At 35.9% G+C, this 18,664-nt stretch overlaps 1 protein-coding gene across 5 annotated transcripts in view; it reads left to right on the forward strand.

Moving 5' to 3' along the window:
- ARAP2 (ArfGAP with RhoGAP domain, ankyrin repeat and PH domain 2) overlaps positions 1–18,664 on the forward strand; it is a 194,361-nt gene that overhangs the window by 126,152 nt on the left and 49,545 nt on the right. For 4 of the 5 annotated variants that reach the window (XM_053901630.1, XM_019414538.2, XM_019414546.2 and 1 more), the window contains exons 22-26: positions 1,835–1,940; positions 7,541–7,688; positions 9,180–9,248; positions 11,790–11,864; positions 14,647–14,764. In XM_053901630.1, the coding sequence (XP_053757605.1) occupies positions 1,835–1,940; positions 7,541–7,688; positions 9,180–9,248; positions 11,790–11,864; positions 14,647–14,764 (516 nt within the window). The remainder of the gene's footprint in view (positions 1–1,834; positions 1,941–7,540; positions 7,689–9,179; positions 9,249–11,789; positions 11,865–14,646; positions 14,765–18,664) is intronic. The other variant, XM_019414532.2, reaches the window with a different exon arrangement.

Raw genomic sequence — 18,664 nt, forward strand, 5'->3', positions numbered from 1 at the left:
GTCTTTACTATTGTCAGTCTACCAGGAGTAGGTAGTTGGTAAATAGTAGCAAGTGTCAAAGAGCAATGTGTTCACCTTTTACTTGGATGAGAATTCTTTGAGAATTTACTTGGAGAAGGTTTTAGATGCTAGGTCAAATAGCCTTAAAGTCGTTTGCTTTCAGATCTAACATAGCTCACCCTAACTTGTCAGAGGTGCTCTATGTTGGATCTGAGAAGGATAAACCGGAACTCTCTGGATGACCTCATAGAAGAGCTCTCTTGGGTCCTGTGCACTGAGGCAAAGAATGCCTTACAGTGTCATACCACCTATTTATATGATCGATGATCTGTTCTTCTAAGAACACATTAAGTTGTCTGAAGTCTGCGGCTAGCTGACTAGTTCATTGTATTTTCTATATGACCTGAAATCTATCTTAAGTTTTACTTTCAAATTGCTTAAGCTTTATTTTGAAAATATCATCTATTTTATCCTTATAAGATTTGTGAAGATATGCTGTACTAGCATGACTTCTTGTTATAAAGGTAGTAATATTAATAACATCTTATTAAATTAATACCATTATAGTTAGAAACTGGATGACAAGAGGGTGTTTGGATTGTACTAGACATGATAGATAATTCTTCATTCACTTCCAGTGTAGTCTTTGAATATAATTTTGGTGTTTTCCCCTCTCGCTTTTAGTCATCTATTAGCAGAGTTAAGTCAATATGATCATGTTTACCTCTAGAGGTCTTATACGTAGGCTACAGCAGTACAAAGGAGCTATGGTTACAGTTTTGATTAGGAGTGTACTTCAAAAATGTGCCACAGAGTTTCTTACCTCCCCAGGGATCCTAATGCCCTTTGCAAGTGACCGTGTACTCTTGAAAAATCATTAATGTGCTGCTGGCTTTCTGTGAATAGAATAGGTTGGGCTGAACAGAAAATGAAAAAGTCTTGTTTCCACAGGTAGTTGGGAATTGTGAGGGAATATATACGTGCAATCCCCTTGAGTTACAAAGTCACCACAAGTTATTTATTTGAAGAATGGCCTTTTATTTCCCCTGTAAGCTAGCAGGTTAGAGCAAACCACTGCTGCATGTCTTCTAGAGTCTAGAACTTTGGGGGTTCCTGGATCTAGTTTCTCTAAGTATTTGACTTCTGGGGTTAGGAGAGTGGAACATAATTGCCTCTCATCCTCCTGTGTATAACTAACCAAGTTCTGTCAATGACAGTGACAGAGGGACCATCCTTCTCTAAGTCTGTGTCATAGTTATCAGGGCCTGCACATGACTTCCTCCATTGCCCCCTTACCTTTTCCAATGACTTGGAGATGCTAGGGCTGGTCAAAGGCCCCTATATATGGATCTGCAGGGTAACACAGTTCATAGCTCCAAGATGGTTCATTAGTTTTGGTAAGATTTTTATGATTTCACAAGGGAAAAGAATCAGAAATGTCATTTGCAAATAACAGACTGAAATCTTCCCATAGCCAAAGTTAAAAGACTTTCAGTTTATCTCTCAATTTGTACTCGAATTTGAGTTATCAATTGAATATATTCCTATTAGATGAAGTTCAGTAGTTCATAAAGTAGAGGATAAAGTGCAACCTTGGGTTTTGAGAGTGCTTCATTTTTAATTAGAAAGCATAAGAACTCTGTCTTCCTACCATGGAATGTCTGTGTAAATGCCTTTCCAGAGTTATAGAAGCCTGAATATTTATTCTATTAAAACTTGATTAGATCACTTAGTGAGCTACAGTAATGAATATTGGTTTAAAATACTGTTAAAAGGCAAATTTGTGTTACAGACTATTAGTTTTGGCCTAAAATTGTTTGTTTTTAACCTCTAGATACTCAAGATGACAAGGAAAGAATTAAAAAGTATGGGGCATTTATACGTTCTCTTCCAGGGGTCAACCGAGCAACGTTGGCAGCTGTAATTGAACATCTTTACAGGTGGGTGGTTTCATGAGCTTTTCCAGACATTTTAGACTTGGCACTCTATAAGTCATTATTTCTTAAATTTAAAGTACTATGGCTAACTTTCTATATGTGACTGAATTATCCATCATACCTTAAAAATGGCTTCAATCCACTGAAAAACTGCTAGAACCAATGACATGAATTCAGTAAGATAGCAGGATCCAAAATTAACATACAGAAATCTGTTGCATTTTTATAGATTAATAATGAAGTAGCAGAAATAAATTAAGAAAACAGTCTCCTTTACAATTGCATTAAAAATAACAAAATACTTAGGAATAAACTTAACCAGTGAAGTGGAAGACTTGTACTCAAAAAACTATAAAACGCTGATGAAAGAAACTAAAGATGACACAAATAAATGGAAAGGTATACCATGCACAAAGATTGGAAGAATTAAATTGTTAGCAGTCTACAATTTTAATACAATCCATATCAAAATACCAACATAAGTTTTTAAAGAATTAGAACAAATAATCCTAAAATGTGTATGGACCTACAAAAGATCCCAAATAGCCAAAGCAGTCTTGAGAAAGAGCAACAAAGCTGGAGGTACCCCAATCCCAGATCTTAAGATATACCACAAATCTGTAGTGATAGAAACCTTGTGGTCCTGGCACAAAAATAGACACAGAGATCAATCAATGGGAGAGAATATAGAGTTCAGAAATAAACTCACACTTACATGGTTACTTAATCTGCAATAAAGGAGGAAAGAATACAATGAGGAAAAGAAAGCCGTCTCTTTAAGTGGGACTGGAAAAACTTGAGAGCCACATGCAAAAGAGTGGAACTAGACCACTTTCCAGCACCAGATACAAAAACAAAAACAAAGAAAACCAAAAAACTGAAGAATGGATTAAATACCTAAATGTGAGACCTGAAACAGTAAAAATCCCAGAAGAAGACATAGACAGTAATTTCTTTGACATTGGCTTTAGAAACCTCTTTCTGGATCTGTCTCCTCAGGCAGAGGAAACAAAAGCAAAATAAACTATTAGGGCTGCACCAAAATAAAATGATTTTGCAGAGCAGAGGAAACCATCAATAAAACAAGGCAGTTTGCTGAATGGTAGAAGATATTTGCAAATCATATATCTGATAAGGGGTTTATATTCAAAGTATATAAAGAACTTATAGACGTCAACAATAGAGAAACAAATAATCTGATTAAAAATGGGCAGAGAACCTGAATAGACATTTCTCCAAAGACACACATATGGCCAACAGACACATAAAAAGATGCTCAATATCACTCATCATCAGGAAAATATAAGTCAAAACTATAATGAGATATCACCTTCTGCCAGCCAGAATGGCTAGTGTCCAAAAGACAGAAAATAACAAGTGTTGGCAAGGATGTGGAGAAAAGGGAACCCTCCTGCTCTATTCATGGGAATATAAACTAGTGTAGCCACTGTGGAAGGAGTATGGATGTTCCTCAGAACATTAAAAATAGAACTACCATATAATTTAGTAATTCCACTACTAGGTATTTACCCAAGGAAAATAAAAGCAATAATTCTAAAAGATATATGCACCCCTGTGTTTATTGCAGCATTATTTACAATAACGTAGTTATAGAAGCAACATTAAGTGTCCATCAACAGATGGATGGATAAAGAAGTAGTAGTGTGTACACACACACACACACACACACACACACACACACACACAGGACTATTACTCAGCCATAAAAAAGAATGAGGTTTTTGTCATTTTTAACAACATGGATAGACCTAGAGGATATTATACCAAGTGTAATAAGTCAGACTGAGAAAGACAAATACCATATGATTTCACTTATATATGAAATTTAAGAAAAACATGAATAAAGAAGGAAGAAAGGAGACAAAAAAGCAGTTTCTTAAATACAGAGAAGAACTAGGGGTTGCCAGAAAGGAGGTGGGTGATGAGTGGAAGGGGGGAAGAAAATGGTTTTAAAATAAAATCCCCAGCAAACTATCACTTGAATGTTTCTTTCTGTAATTAAGACCCATTTCAGATAAATAGCATACTGGAAAATTTCTTAAATGAATTAGAAACAATCATGTACAGCATCCCCAAGTGAATCCAGTATATAAGCACAAAGTTTAAAACTCATTTAAGAGGAAAGCTAGAGAAGAGAAGAAAGTACAAAGACCAGAATTCTCTAGCAGGAATCTGTCTGTGAGCACAGTATTTTCTCATGATGAACTCTTCATAAACTTTTATTTCTCCCTTATCAATTTGTGTCTAACCTAATTCTAATACTTTAGCATCATACTGTTGAACATATGAGAAAATTTTAGAAGTCTAAAATATTTTCTGCATCAGGGTATATAGTTTCCTTCATTTGGGAGGATAGGAAGAATATAGTAGTAGCTTGAGAAATAAGATCTCTGAAGGAGGAGGAATGTTTGAAAATAACCCTTTCGGTTAAAATGAAAGGTGTGTTGGTTGGTTGGTTTTGCTGTTAGAACTACTACAAGAACTTTAATAAGTGTAAATATGGCTTAGGGAGTATAGCATTGTCACCTCCTGCATAGATGCAGTACACCGAATTTTTGTGTAGCTGAATATTCTACTGAAACTATCTTATTTGCAGTCTGAGAAATTCTTATGAGACATTGGGACAGATTCTTCTTCAGAAATTTTAGGGGTGCCTGGGTGGCTCAGTCGGTTAAGTGTCCAACTCTTGGTTTCGGCTCAGGTCATGATCGCAAGGTGCGTAAGATCTAGCCCTGCATCAGGCTCCGTGCTGACGGCTTGGAGCCTGCTTAGGATTCTCTCCCTCCCTCTCTCTTTGCCCCTGTCCCACTCATGTTCATGTGCGTACACACTCTCTCTCTCTTTCTCTCTCAAAATAAATAAATAAACTTCAGAAAAATTTAATATATGACCGGACTGCTACAGTTTATTAAGTTAATATTTTGAACATTGAGTTACACATAATTGTTCTTAAGATTTTTTATTCAGATTTGAGTTTGAGATCACGACTTCCTTCCCATCCTTCCCCTCTCCCCCCGTTTCTTCATCTGGCATATATTTTAGTTCCTACTGTATACTAAACAGCGCCTATTAAGATTCCATGTGAACAGAAACATTTGAAGATAATAATACATGAATGACAAAAAGCCTTAAGTCCACAGTTCCCAACCTTTGCATCAGGGACCTCTGGATGTCAGAGTGAATGCACAGGAGTGATGCAGGGAATTTTATAATTTTTAGGGGAAGCACAGCATCACTGGAACAGATTTTAATATAGAGAATTTTAACATGGGAGGAAAGATTGAATCATTTGTTGTGTGTTGACATCCAGGGAATGCTTCACATTGAAAGGGGTATGTGAAGGAAAGATAAGTAACAAGAAATGAGTGGTGGCTATTTCTAGGAAACAGATGTGCTGGGAGATGAGCTGGTGTGTAGTTGGCTGGCAGGAGGTTGTGAAAGGCTCAAGTGGTCATGTGAAAACATTCAGATTTTCACACAATAAAGAGTGACTGATCAAGTCTGTTTTAGGACAATAACCCATGGATGGGATTGATTGAAAAGAGATTGGAATAGACACAGAGAAACTAACCAGGAAACTGTTTTCTTGGGCTTCTAATGAGAAGGCCTGAGTGAGAAGAGACTCCGTGGGTTTAATAGAAACACTTGGGAATGATAGCTTGTGGGGCAGAGAAATAAAGGAAGGAAAGGAAAATACTGTATTCCTTGGACTTTATGTCATAAATTAAGGCAGCTGCAGAAATGAAAGAGAAGAGAGGTGAAGAGTAGCAAGGAGGATACTATTGCAAAAGGAAGTCTCAAGAAGGTGAGAATGTTTAATAGAGTCCTCAGAAGTTTGAGAGGTCCATTTGGTTAGGTCAGGTTGATTTAGTATTTAATTCCATCCCTGCCCCAGATAACGGATCGCTTCTTCCATGACTAACACTTACTTAATTCCATTCACCAGATATTTATTATGCACTCCAGTGTGATTAAAGCAACAGTTCCTGACTGGGAGATGCTCTGATTCTGGTAACACAGGCAGACCTGCAGATAAATTTTCCTGATGTTTATAATTTAGTGTGATAAGAGTACAGATGTAGTTTTGAGAGGGATGTCCACAATTATCACACCCTCCTCTATTAACTTGAGATTCCCTTTGCATCTTATAAATCACATACAATGATTGCACTTGCTCAGTCTCTGCCATGCAGTGTGGCATTTTGTGAGTTTCTTACACCATCATATATATATATTATATATATATAATATATATATATAATATATATATATATTCCTGTCATCTTTACTCTCTTTTGTAACTACTAGAATCTCCTTTTAAAGACAGGTGTACCTAGCTTTGTCTTGTTTTATTCCTTTGATACAGTTAGTCTCTCCTTTTTAGTATGTATTTTAAAATTTAAAAATGTAATTAGGCAGTTGAGCAGGGTGTTATTATATATAGTCAGTGGCAAACAGCATTAATAGATACCCACATGTATATCACTTATAGTTCTTACCTGTGCATTTTTATTGATGTATATTTCCTTTTATTGGGGTGATGCCTGTAGGTTTTTTAAAATCACTTTGCATTACCATTTGTGAATACAGTTGACCCTTGAAATTCAGGGTTTAGGGGCAGTGCTCCCCTGCACATCAAAGTCCACATATAATTTGACTCCCCCCAATACTTAACTACTGATAGCCTACTGTTGACTGGAATCCTTACCAGTAACATATACAGTCAATTAATACCTATTGTGTATGGTATATGTATTATGTACTGTATTCTTACAATTAAGCTAGAGAAAAGAAAATATTAAGAAAATCATAAAAGAAAATATATAACTGTATTGTATTTATCAAAAAAATCCACATGTAAGTGGACCCACACAGTTCAAATTCTGTTGTTCAAGGGGTGAACTGTACTTTAAATGCTCTTTGTAAGGCCCAAATTTTGTAGCCTAATCATAGGGAGAGTTGACTCCTTTTCATGTCTTTTCACTGTAAAAAGACCTTCATAGTTATATCCAAGTCATATCCAGTAATTATATTTTTTAATTGTTTGCTTTTTGAGAGAGAATATCCTATTTTGGCTAACGGTACAAACACATGCTGCCAAGTATTTTCTCACCTGATTTGCACTTCCTGGAAAATTCAGCTCAGCCTTGAACCTTGAATTTGGAACTGTCTACTGTATGCCTCTCAATTCACCTTCCTTGCTATTTTTCCTACTTACCTACTGCCTCCTTTCCCCTGTTTCATTTATGCTTCAGCCCCGCTGGTCATTTTACACCATCGTTTAAGCCCATCTTTATGCCTTAGCCTCAGGTTGTACCATTGTCTCGGTGCATCTCATCCAGTCCACAGGCAAGGACTGCTTTGTAACTTGTAGTCGTATCTTCTTTAACAGTAGTGTTTTCTTATATTCTTGACTGTAAGTACTCAGAAGAACAAACTGTGCATTGTTCTTTAAATCACCACCGTACATCTTCTATCAGAGACTTTTGATGTGTGTGTGTATGTGTTAAATAATGATAAATGGGTATTATGACTAAAGTTCTATGAAGTGTGTCGTAATGAGCTATGCTTTTCTCTAACAGGGTTCAGAAATGCTCAGAAATCAATCACATGAATGCCCATAATTTGGCCTTGGTCTTTTCATCCTGTTTGTTTCAAACTAAAGGACAAACTAGTGAAGAAGTGAATGTAATCGAGGACTTAATTAATAATTATGTTGAGATATTTGAGGTAAATATTTTATATCCTGCCCTTTTTAAAATAGTTTCGATGTTACTGTTGGCAAATAAAAATTTATATTTTAGGATTTTTATAATCACGTCTTTATGAATATCTAAAAATAAAGAATAGTTACATGATCTTTAATATTTTAGATACAAGTAGCCTTTTTAGCTGTAGCCATTCATTTAAATTTGACTGCTTTGAAGCCATCTGGTGTCTGTTGGACAGAATATTCCTATTTATAGTGTTTCTGTGGCTTTTTTTTTTTTCCTTGTCAGTGTGTGTATGCATTAAGTGTGTCTACTTAGAGGTGTGAAATTGTGAATTTTACAAATTTGGTAATAAATACCAGGCTGATAAAGTCTGCAATTGAATGCATTTTAGTGTTTTATTTTAATTGTGTCTGAATTGGAAATGAAGAAAATCCCGAAATAATGTTCTGTGGTTTTTACTAAGTGTGTTCTAATTATTTGACTTTCAATTTGCTATTTTATGAAGTTAATATATTCATGTTTCATCAGAAAACTGTTGGAATAAGGATAATTTCTTAGTTGAAAGAAGTAAAAATCGAGGAAATAAGCCCAGGGTTTGAACATGGGGGGTATATAGGGTATTTGGGTCAAAGGTCCAACTCCATTGCTTCATGAACACTGACCTCTTGATTACCACTAGCATGGTTGCATTTAACCTTTTGGGGCACTCTATGGTGTTGTATAAGACTTCTTGTTTTCCAGGATTATGGGTATGTCCGTTGAAATTAAATGAGTTAATGTAATAGGTTATTCTATGTAGAGTTCTTACATTCTTATAGTAAGTGATTGCAGGATTCCTTAGCCAAGGGAAAGAAGCTCTACTTTAATAAAATAAAAACACACCATTTGTATCTTCATTTATATAGGAATGGACACCAAGATTGTTGGATTCTCTTTGCTCTTTGATCTCTTTCTTTCTATATGTGTCCACTGTTTTTGATCAACAGCAGCTTCTTTGCAGTAATTCTCATGCTGAGAAATGAAAGAATTAGGAAAAAAATAATGTGTGGCTTTACATGCTCTCTTTATTTTCTATGTTTGTACTGTTACATTAACAAAAAAATAAATGATTATTTTCGTAGTTTTGCTAACCCCAGCTTTAAATCATAGGAATTTTGTAAGCATTTAACAAGCATTTCAGTTTGAGAAATTAGTCTTATCTTGTAACCTACATCAACTCTAACAAATCACTCATTACCCCCTTTGCTTATTAAGTCAATTAGCAGTACAGCTTCCATTGATGGAGTCTGCAGCTTGAAGTGATGTCATCATAAAATTCTCTGAACTTTATGAGGCTCTATCATGTTGGCTTTATTTCTGCCATGGCTGTGTGGGCCCATGCTGATTAAGATGGTCATTCTCATTTATTTTTAAATTGTTGGTCTTTAAATTCCTGAAGAGTTATGTGAGGATGAGTACCATCACTCCTTGTATTTTATTAGAATGTCCCAAATTATATTTTAAACAGGTTAAAGAAGACCAAGTCAAACAAATGGACATAGAAAATAGCTTTATTACCAAGTGGAAAGACACTCAAGTGAGTAGTAATAGTTAGATCTCCAAAGAATAAAAAAATAATTTCAAAAATAACAAAAACTAAAAACTTCTGTTGTAAGTAAAGCTGTTTGTTGTATTTATTTTCAAGTTCCTATTTGAAGCAAAGTAAAAGTAATGGGGAAAAAAGAACCTAGATAAAATAGTTGCCTAATTCTGCAGCACGACGTTCATATGTGAAATGCCAAAGTATGTTAATGCAAATTTTTCAAAATAAAGAAGGAAAAATCATTATTAATCTTATCAAATGCCCTTTATAAAATCAATTTCTAGTTACAAATGCACTATTAAAAATACGAGTGGATTTCAAAGGAAGCATTTAAAGCCAAAGAAATACAAGACTAAATTGAAAATTCATCTCCGTAATGATTCTTTTTTCCATTATGATTTTGAAAATATAAATTATCTCTTCTATGCTTTTGCTCTGCATGCTCTCAGATGATTATATTAGTGGGAATTTTTCTAATGTCAGCTTTGTAACATACGCTGATTTATGTCTGAAATTGACTATTTTCTAAATCTTCTTTTGCTTTCCTCAGTTGCATTATATTGGATTTGTGTGTTCAGGGTGCACTACCGTTTTCCAGGGAACCTTTCCTTGTTTGATGAGCATTCACTGAACTTTCTTAAAATTGGTATTTAATCTTCTTCTAATCACTTAGGAGTTGTAGTGGATTCTGGATACAAATGTAAATAATATAAATGGGTCGAGTATCTTCTGTTTATAGATATACTCAGAGAATGAAGCAAATGCTTCCTTACTAGGAACTACTATTAGGAGCTTATTAGGAGCTACTATTCCATAAGAAGGAGAGGAGAAAGGGCTGCCATCCCAGTGCCCGAGATCCCTGAGTGCTAGCACTATGACAGTACTTACCTACGAAAGCATCGCCTCCATTTTGACCCTAAGTAATTAATGTAGCCTGTAAAACTAAGAAATCTGGCTCATTATCAGTTAGTTCTCCTGAATGACTGTTTTTTTTTTTTGGGGGGGGGGGGTGGCAAGGGGGGTAGTCTCAGTCATGAAATAAAGGGTTGTGTGAGCCCAAGGTATAATCTTTGGCAGCATTACCTATGTTGTAATAAGATAAAATATGAGTGTCCTTCTGCATTTTTATCTTTTATATTCATATTGCAATAATGAAATGAGTCTTGGCTGCTTTTTAATTAAGTATACGTAAGTAGAAGAAAAGAATTGTCTATAAAATAGTAGTAATTGGACAGGAAAAGTAGAATACTTTGAAAAAACCTGTTCTTTTGCTTGTGTTTTTCTCTAATCCATTCAAAACTCTGCTCTGGTGTGTTTTTCTGACAGGCTCCATGTCTTATCCCTGTTTGAATTTCTTAGCTATTCTTGTTTTAGCTTCACTCTGTGAGTTCTTTGTGTTTGCGTTTTTAATTTTTAAAATGTGTCCTTCCTGGAGAGTTGTTTATGCAAACACAGTGAAAAGTAGAAATGTCAACTGTATCTTTTCTTTCCTAGAATTTTTGTGTATCATCAAAAATGAGTAAGAAAAATTGGAAATAAGCTTTTCTAAGTCTGTAATGCCAGAGTAATTAAAAACACTTCTTCAAAGTACATTTTTTAGATGTTTTCTTTACTATTTTTTTCATCAGATTTTATTCTTAGGCAAATTTAACTTCAGAATGATAGTTTCTCCGTTATGACCATTTTTTAAATTGTGAGATATTATTTCTAAGTGGTTATATAACTTAAGGCAATTTCTGAAAAAAGCTGCTCAAGATATTTTTCATAGATTGGTTTAAATTCTGTGTTAATTATACTTTTCCTCATTATACTGATGATCTACATGGTGGTATCTTACGGTTTTTGTTTTGTTAAGGAGTGTCTCTTCTTCACTTAATATGCCTCCTGGTCTATAATAGTGACCCAAATAATGTAACACTTAATGCTTGGCTGAAAGTAATTAAAATAAAAACCTCTCCTTATTATCTAACTTATTCTTTCACTTCAAATTTTTTTTCTTTGCCAACTATCCTTACTCTTTTTGTAGTTGTAATATAGCTCCAACCTAACTTATCCTCAAATTTCAATTTTTGTGCATTATCGCTTTGAAGATCTAGCAATGCCTATTTTCTCTTTCAATTATGGGTATTTACCCACCCTGTAGATTGGAGCACAATTACATATGGATCCTTTTCTTTCCTTATTTTGTTTCTCCTATTAACATACATGGTGATGGCCCTCATAGCGTATGTTGTTGAAAGTGCACGTATTCCCGTTGCAGACAGGTTTGTTATTTTAGTAAGAATATAAGAGTATTTCAGGACACTAAATTCTTAATTAAGAGATGAAGAAGTTGCCCTGTGATTATATCCTTTGTGTAGATTCCTTTTTCTTAGTCAACCACATCTGCAAGATGAGAATTCTTGTACTATTAACAGGCTCATTTCATTATTATGAAATATTTCAAAAAAGGACTAGGACTTTCTGTCTTAAGTGTCAGAAGTATGTTCTCAGAACATGCCTGTATTTACTCTCTTCACATCTGCCCTTTCCTAGGTTTCCCAGGCTGGAGATTTGTTAATTGAAGTGTATGTAGAAAAGAAAGAACCCGACTGCAGCATTATAATTCGGGTGAGTCCTAAAGATGGATGTAAAGGGTACTTCTGGAAATCACAACTATTAATACACATTAATTTATGTACCTTGAATTTTCCATCATCTCTTGTATTTTATTTCGCCTGTCCAGTTCAAACCATGATTGATTGCCACGATTGACTTTTTATTCCAGTATTCTCCAGGAATTCCATAACTTAGGTATTTGGAAAGAGAACATCTTAATGCACTTTAGGTTATGGTTACGATATTCTATAGGTTCTAAAAAAATAACTTGAGCTCAAATAGCTGCCCCTCCCTTTCCTAGCTTCTTAATATCAGGCAAATTAACTTACTCTGTCTGAGCCCCAATCATCTCACGTATAAAATGAGGAAAAATTAGAGTATTTACATAGTATCATTGATGTGAGTCCTCAGTAAGATACTGGGTGTAAAACACTTGGTGAATTGCCTGGCACAAATAATACTACTATTGGCACTTAATAATTACTACTAGTCCTATATTATTTTATTATTTATTAATAGTCTTCTACTCTTGTATCCTAGACTTTCTGTCTCCAATTTACTTGAATATTGGATAACTCTTTTATGAGAATATGAATCATTTTTTTTCTTTCTTTCTTTTTTTTTTTTTTTTTTTTCCTGAATTAAAAGTATCCCTCTCGTGCTGCCATAATTCAGTACTTAGTCTGCCTTAGGGGGAGGGTAACAGTGATAATTCAGATTCCTACTTAGTAAGACTACATTCTATGTTTGAAGAAGACATTTTGCCATCTAAAGTCCAATATTTAAACACAGTGTTACGTATTTCTGGGCTTCAGTTTTGTTAGATGCATTGTAATTATTAATTTATATTTTTTAACAATTACATATTGTGTCTCTGTGGCACTGGTTAACTCACTTAGAACATGGAGTGAACTGCTACAGTAATAAGTTTTGTTCCAAAGAGGCAGGCCACTCCTTGGCCACATCAGATTTCCTATGTTGATCGTGGCATGTTGATCATAGGGGACACGAGGAAGAAATACAGAGAATCAGCACGAGTCCATCACTCATGCTAGAGGAGGTGTTCAGAGCACATGACTTAGCTCCACTTACACACGCACTGTTTAGTAGCTCATTTTAACACAAGTTATTATAATTGAGCAAAATTCTTATTTTAAGTAAATGCACGTAAAGGACTATATAGTTTCACCTATAAGAACTCCAAGTTCTCTCTAAAAACATAGCAAAAACTATGTAAAAATAATCATTAACATATGTTTCATGCTTAAGACTTTGGAAGACTATTCAGTTATATTTATTTCAGTTGGTTGTTACCTAAGTCCCAGGAAGCAGGTGAAACAGGAAATGTCTCAAGTTTACATGAATGCAAACTGGAAGTTAAAAGTGTTAAGGCCAGAGTACATACCTTGGTCATCAGATTCCTAACCTGATGCTCATCATACTGATTTCTATGTTCCTTAGAGTAATAATTTGCAGAGTGTACCGTGTGCAGTTCTAGGAGCTCCCTGTCCTTGGGAGCCCTCTGGGACAAGGAATGGAGTTCAGTTTTCCACTCCCATGTCTACCTGAGGCACTCCCTGCCTCTCTTGCGGTTTGGTTTCTCAGTAATTTATTATTTTAAGAGAGGGTTATGCTTCTTAAAAAAATGTCAGAGCCATTCACATGAGCAGCATTATTGAAATGATTCCTCTGATGTTTCTACTACAGTTTTCCACTTTGCCCAGATAGTGAGATTTTTTTTTTCTTTCAAGATTATGTTTCATTGGGCTGTTTAAAATAAAAGATAGTGGACTTCATTTTATCATTAATACATTCCAAAGAAAGTACTAAATTCCACAAAGTCAAGAAAATAGACTGTATGAGTTACCTGTAATGGAAGGTGTTCTGTGCTACTTACATATGTGTGATATGCTCATGATGGGTCATGGACAGGAGAAATGGTAACGAGCACGTTCCTGTTGGAAGAACTTTTAAAATAGGTGCATACTTCGACTGAAAATGTGCAAACGAGGTTGCAGTCGCAGTATCCTAATGTTTAAAACATCTTCTCTTTGTGTACGGTTACAACTAAATTCAAATTGAAGAAAGCCAGCTTGCTTTTGTCCAGTGTGCATTTAAGATTGGCAGAAACAAAAACACGAAGAAACAAATCGAAAATCCCAAAAGTCCCTGAAGAAGACAGCATGCTTATGCCATGGCCTCAGGCTTTGGGACTCTTGTAGAGCTGGCCTCTGTCCTGCAGTCCTGGCTCTAGCATGCTTTGGGACCCCACCATCTGTCACTTGGCATAGTGGGGCCCACCACAAACCACTAAGACCCTGGGGCTTTTTGGCATGGTAGACAGCAGTCGATTGTGTATAATTCAGGGCCCAGACTGAATCATCCAAACCTCTTTGAACTCATGAATATAAAACTGATGAGTGAAATTTTTTACTCCTAGAATGCTGTTGGATTCACTGTCTAGTGAAAGATCTTCTGTGTATGATTAGGTACATTTTCTTTTTCCCTAATTGCTCACTGAGAAAAAAACAGATTTTCCCAGATTATGTCTATATTGTAAAATGTTCATGTGCTCACATTAAAATGTATTCTATTTTATGGAGAAGATCTGAATATGCTGTTTTTTGTTTGCTTGCGTATTTTCTTCTGTGTGCTTAGAGAAGCTAAGTAAACATACTAAGGGAGAAACTTAAGAGTGTCGTAAGTTGGTGGATGGGGTGACCACTATTGGCTCTGTCATATAGCTATTTCTGTGTCTGATGTACATTCTGAAGAAATTTTGCTTCTCTTACAGATCTCTCCTGTGATGGAAGCAGAGGAATTAACTAATGATATATTAGCAATAAAAAATATAATTCCTGTGAAAGGTGATATCTGGGCCACATTTGAAGTCATTGAAAATGAAGAGCTAGGTAAGTGATTTTCATGATAGGATTCTTAAATTCCTTATAGTATGAAGAAGTACTATTTTTGTGCCAAGCAATTATGAACATTTTGTGTTTTTTAAAGGTTAACTTCTCATTTTTCATTCCCTTCTACCTCCGTGCATGTGTTCTATGTCATTGCCACTTGGGTTTGCCCTCCTATGATTTTACTCATCTAAAGGATTATTTTATTGACTATGGAAATATAATGCAAAGCATTAGACATCCATGTTGCTACTTTAAGAAATAGGCCTTTGTTTGTAAAGACAAGCAATTTTATTTGCAACTATTCTAATTTTTTTAATGTTAAATAAACATAAAATAAATAAGTTTTGAGAGAGAGAGAAAGAGAGGGCAAGCAGAGGAGGGGCAAAGAGAGAGGGAGACACAGAAAGGGAAGCAGGCTCCAGGCTCTGAACTGCCAGCACAGAGCCTGGCACAGGGCTTGAACCCATGAACTGTGAGATCATGACCTGAGCCGAAGTCCAGCGCTTAATCGACTGAGCCACCCAGGCACCCCTGATTTATAACTATTCTGAATGGCACTATCACTATCCATCTCATTTCCTATACACTGCTCTTTTAACAAAAACAATGTTGATTAAAAGATTATTACTTATTAAAGAAAAAACTTTTTTAAGCTAGTAGCAGCTTATTTTTTGTTTTTTGTTTCTTCTTTTCATCTTAGTGGAGTAGATCAGATATTTTATCATCTTTTATCTCAGACATGGAAGGGTAGAGATTTTAAAACACCTTGACTATCCCAGTAGTCAGATGCTGAATAAGCTTTACATTCTAATGACACCATTTGGTTTTAAAGACCTCTAGGAAAAAAAAAAGATGCAGAATGTCTTTGTCCCTTGACCATCTGTCTAGCTGCTACCTACTAAGGTGTTGGGACCCTTTCAAGTATAGCTGTCAAACTGCCAAAAGTAAAATCTTGCCACCTGCAAGCTCAAGATAAAAATTAAAATTCAACATTGAAATACCCTATCGTGTATTAGTAGGAGTGTTGTAATCAATGTTCAAATAAAATGGGATGTCAACTATTTTGTCTCTCATTAGTCTGCATATTTTCATATCGTTTTTATCATGCATAATTCTTTAAAAATCTAACTCCTACTAAAGAGGTAATAAAAAAGTAATTTTTAGATATTAATTGTCAAGATTCAGTGACTCCCATGCTTTGGTGTTGGTTCACGCTGTGTCTCCATATTTGGTCTCTCCCATTTACAGAAAGTGGTTTAGCAGATGACCACTGTGACCCCCAGCTTCTAAGCCCAGTTGGTTTGCTTCAGGCTTTACCTGTCCTCTCCATAGGGTTTATAACTAAGGACTATTCCCATTCCTTTTGAGGGTCTTTCACTCTGTATTTGATACTACCTGGATTGTCCTTCTTTCTCTCTACTCCTTTTATTTCATTTGTCAAATTTCCTTTGTCTATCCACTAAGTGGTAGCTTTTTTTTTTTTTTTTATTTTTTTATTTTTTTATTTTTTTTTATTATTATTTTTTTTAATATATGAAATTTACTGTCAAATTGGTTTCCATACAACACCCAGTGCTCATCCCAAAAGGTGCCCTCCTCAATACCCATCACCCACCCTGCCCTCCCTCCCACCCCCCATCAACCCTCAGTTTGTTCTCAGTTTTTAACAGTCTCTAATGCTTTGGCTCTCTCCCACTCTAACCTCTGTTTTTTTTTTTTTTTTTTTTTTTTTCCTTCCCCTCCCCCATGGGTTTCTGTTATGTTTCTCAGGATCCACATAAGAGTGAAACCATATGGTATCTGTCTTTCTCTGTATGGCTTATTTCACTTAGCATCACACTCTCCAGTTCCATCCATGTTGCTACAAAAGGCCATATTTCATTTTTTCTCATTGCCACGTAGTATTCCATTGTGTATATAAACCACAATTTCTTTATCCATTCATCAGTTGATGGACATTTAGGCTCTTTCCATAATTTGGCTATTGTTGAGAGTGCCGCCACAAACATTGGGGTACAGGTGCCCCTATGCATCAGCACTCCTGTATCCCTTGGATAAATTCCTAGCAGTGCTATTGCTGGGTCATAGGGTAGGTCTATTTTTAATTTTCTGAGGAACCTCCACACTGCTTTCCAGAGCGGCTGCACCAATTTGCATTCCCACCAACAGTGCAAGAGGGTTCCTGTTTCTCCACATCCTCTCCAGCATCTATAGTCTCCTGATTTCTTCATTTTGGCCACTCTGACTGGCGTGAGGTGGTATCTGAGTGTGGTTTTGATTTGTATTTCCCTGATAAGGAGCGACGTTGAACATCTTTTCATGTGCCTGTTGGCCATCCGGATGTCTTCTTTAGAGAAGTGTCTATTCATGTTTTCTGCCCATTTCTTCACTGGGTTATTTGTTTTTCGGGTGTGGAGTTTGATGAGCTCTTTATAGATTTTGGATACTAGCCCTTTGTCCGATGTGTCATTTGCAAATATCTTTTCCCATTCCGTTGGTTGCCTTTTAGTTTTGTTGGTTGTTTCCTTTGCTGTGCAGAAGCTTTTTATCTTCATAAGGTCCCAGTAATTCACTTTTGCTTTTAATTCCCTTGCCTTTGGGGATGTGCCCAGTAAGAGATTGCTACGGCTGAGGTCAGAGAGGTCTTTTCCTGCTTTCTCCTCTAAGGTTTTGATGGTTTCCTGTCTCACATTCAGGTCCTTTATCCATTTTGAGTTTATTTTTGTGAATGGTGTGAGAAAGTGGTCTAGTTTCAACCTTCTGCATGTTGCTGTCCAGTTCTCCCAGCACCATTTGTTAAAGAGACTGTCTTTTTTCCATTGGATGTTCTTTCCTGCTTTGTCAAAGATGAGTTGGCCATACGTTTGTGGGTCTAGTTCTGGGGTTTCTACTCTATTCCATTGGTCTATGTGTCTGTTTTTATGCCAATACCATGCTGTCTTGATGATGACAGCTTTGTAGTAGAGGCTAAAGTCTGGGATTGTGATGCCTCCTGCTTTGGTCTTCTTCTTCAAAATTACTTTGGCTATTCGGGGCCTTTTGTGGTTCCATATGAATTTTAGGATTGCTTGTTCTAGTTTCGAGAAGAATGCTGGTGCAATTTTGATTGGGATTGCATTGAATGTGTAGATAGCTTTGGGTAGTATTGACATTTTGACAATATTTATTCTTCCAATCCATGAGCAGGGAATGTCTTTCCATTTCTTTATATCTTCTTCAATTACCTGCATAAGCTTTCTATAGTTTTCAGCATACAGATCTTTTACATCTTTGGTTAGATTTATTCCTAGGTATTTTATGCTTCTTGGTGCAATTGTGAATGGGATCAGTTTCTTCATTTGTCTTTCTGTTGCTTCATTGTTAGTGTATAAGAATGCAACTGATTTCTGCACGTTGATTTTGTATCCTGCAACTTTGCTGAATTCATGTATCAGTTCTAGCAGACTTTTGGTGGAGTCTGTCGGGTTTTCCATGTATAATATCATGTCATCTGCAAAAAGCGAAAGCTTGACTTCATCTTTGCCAATTTTGATGCCTTTGATTTCCTTTTGTTGTCTGATTGCTGATGCTAGAACTTCCAGCACTATATTAAACAGCAGCGGTGACAGTGGGCATCCCTGTCGTGTTCCTGATCTCAGGGAAAAAGCTCTCAGTTTTTCCCCGTTGAGGATGATGTTAGCTGTGGGCTTTTCATAAATGGCCTTTATGATCTTTAAGTATGTTCCTTCTATCCCGACTTTCTCAAGGGTTTTTATTAAGAAAGGGTGCTGGATTTTGTCAAAGGCCTTTTCTGCATCGATTGACAGGATCATATGGTTCTTCTCTTTTTTTTTGTTAATGTGATGTATCACGTTGATCGATTTGCGAATGTTGAACCAGCCCTGCATCCCAGGAATGAAT

This window comes from Panthera pardus, unplaced genomic scaffold (assembly GCF_024362965.1).
Source record: "Panthera pardus isolate Hobbes unplaced genomic scaffold, ASM2436296v1 HiC_scaffold_13, whole genome shotgun sequence".
NCBI lineage: Eukaryota > Metazoa > Chordata > Mammalia > Carnivora > Felidae > Panthera > Panthera pardus.